Source organism: Neomonachus schauinslandi, chromosome 15, assembly GCF_002201575.2.
Source record: "Neomonachus schauinslandi chromosome 15, ASM220157v2, whole genome shotgun sequence".
In the NCBI taxonomy this organism is placed as follows: domain Eukaryota; kingdom Metazoa; phylum Chordata; class Mammalia; order Carnivora; family Phocidae; genus Neomonachus; species Neomonachus schauinslandi.
Genome location: NC_058417.1, coordinates 1,665,036 through 1,667,365, shown reverse-complemented (window position 1 = coordinate 1,667,365; position 2,330 = coordinate 1,665,036). Strand labels below are relative to the sequence as shown.

At 61.5% G+C, this 2,330-nt stretch overlaps 1 protein-coding gene across 1 annotated transcript in view; it reads left to right on the top strand.

The window, feature by feature from the left end:
• Positions 1-1,045: 1,045 nt before the first annotated feature.
• GP1BA (glycoprotein Ib platelet subunit alpha) overlaps positions 1,046-2,330 on the top strand; it is a 2,403-nt gene continuing 1,118 nt past the window's right edge. Inside the window, exon 1 of the mRNA XM_044921768.1 lies at positions 1,046-2,330. Within this exon, the coding sequence (XP_044777703.1) occupies positions 1,046-2,330 (1,285 nt within the window).

Genomic DNA, 2,330 nt, shown 5'->3' with positions numbered 1-2,330 from the left:
TTAATGCTTGTGGGACATCCAAGGAATCCAAAAGGCAGTGGGACCTAGGTGTTTGGGTCTCTGGAGAGGGGTCTGGGTCTGAGTAGCGGTGAGTCACTGGGGTGGGTGTATGGTGCTTGACAGCAAGGAAATGAATGAGGGTAATGTGAGGTGTTTGTGTAGCAGAAGCAAAGGAGAGGACCAAAGACCAAACTCCAGGCGCAGGCTGACTTTCCATGAAGGACAGAGGAAGAGGAGTCTACGAAGACTGAGAAAGGTCAGCCAGAGAGGTGAGAGGGAGGTGGTGGCATGAGTCCCAAGACGGGAGAGGCCGTGGGTATGTAGGCTGCAGAAAACAGGGTCCTAATGGAGATGTGTCCGGTGGGTGTGGGGGGGGGGACACTGGTGACCTTGGCCACAACGGAGCCAGTGGGTGGGGGAGCCATGCTAGAGAGGGAGAAAGGCAGAGGGCGGTAAGGGTTAAAATCGGCAAGTGGGAAGGGCAAGTGAGTGGCAGCTGGGGAGGTTTAGAAGCCGGGGGACGGTGGTGGTTGGAGGAGTCCACTCCCAATCCGTCCTGTGTAGATGGAAAGTGGGAGAAGAGAGCCACAAGGAGGGCTGGGGACGGTTGTGGAAGGAGGTGATAAGGGCCTGTGTCCGGGAGGGACACTGCTCCCAGGTCACAGGAGGGAATCTCTATCAGGCTGGCACTTCCTCCCCATCCCCATCCCCTTCCTGCCCCTGCCCAGGCCCTCCCTGGAGCTGGAGAGAGAGGACAGAGTCACACCCTGCGAGCAGCTCTGTGCCCTCGGAGGTCCTCCTGCCTGCCTGTAAGCTGGAGTTGGGGCTGGGGGACAGGGCCGCTGAGGGAGGGAGAACCTAGGACGTGGGGCTAGCAGTTTAGGCTTCTGGGGGCAAGGGCGGGAGAGGGCAGTGGGGAGGACAGGAGTCCGGGGGCTGCGTTTCTGGAGGGATCCCCGAGGCTGCAGCAGGGGCTAGAGTCTGGAGGAATAACGCCCAGTGCCCACAAGGTGCCCACGCGTGTCCCCGTGACCCCCAGGTCCCCATGCCTCTCCTCCTGTTGCTGCTTCTGCTGCCGCGCCCCTCACACCCCCAGTTGGTCTGTGAGGTCTCCAAGGTGACCAGCCAGCTGGAAGTGAACTGCGACAACAGAGGGCTGAAGGTGCTGCCTCCAGATCTGCCCAGAGACATGGCCATCCTTCACCTGGGTGAGAACCCCCTGGGCACCTTCTCCACAGCATCCGTGGCGTCTATGACCCAGCTTGCAGAGCTGTACCTGCGTCAAAGCCAGCTGACCAAACTGCAGATGGACGGGGCGCTGCCACGGCTGGAGACCCTGGACGTCTCCCACAATAAGCTGAAGAGCCTGCCCTTTCTAGGACGGGCACTGCCAGCCCTCACCACCCTGGACGTCTCCTACAACGAGCTGACCGCACTGTCTCCTGGTGCTCTGGACGGCCTGAGCCGGCTCCATGAGCTCTACCTACGCGGCAACAAGCTCAAGACTCTGCCCCCGGGGCTCCTGAGGCCCGTGGCCCAGCTGAGGAAGCTCAATCTGGCCGACAACAAGTTAAACGAGCTGCCCCCGGTGCTCCTGGATGGCTTGGGGGAGCTCGACACCCTCTACCTCCAAGGGAACTGGCTGCGCACCATCCCAAAGGGCTTCTTCGGGGACCTCCTCCTGCCTTTCGCTTTTCTCCACAACAACCCCTGGGCCTGTGACTGTGAGATCCTCTATTTCAGCCGCTGGCTGCAGGACAACTCCAATAACGTCTACTTATGGAAGGAGGGTGTGGACGTCAAGGCCATGACTCCCAACGTGGCGAGTGTGCAATGCGTCAACCTGCACAACACACCCGTCCACACCTACCCAGGGAAGGGCTGCTCCATTCTCGGGGATGGGGTTGACCTAGGCTATGATGACTACGACGAAGAGGAGGAAGTGGGAAAAGTACCCGCCACCAGGGCCGTGGTCAGCTTCTCCACCAACACCAGAGCCCACACAACCCACCGGGCCCCCCTCCACTCAGCACCCACTGCTTCTCCAGACCGCCAGATGCCCCATCTGTCTTACACCCTCGAGTCCACGAAGAAACAGAGCAGATTCCCAACCGCCCCAGAGCCCAGCACGTCCAGCACGCCCCATCCCCCGTCCTCCACCATGCCCCACTCCACAACATCCACCATGACCATGACCACCCCAGAGCTCAGGCTCCCCACCAGCCTGGAACCCACGACCCCCACCACCCCGGAGCCCACCACGACCCCCACCACAACCCCCACCACCCCGGAGCCCACAACCCCCACCACCCCCGAGCCCACCACGACCC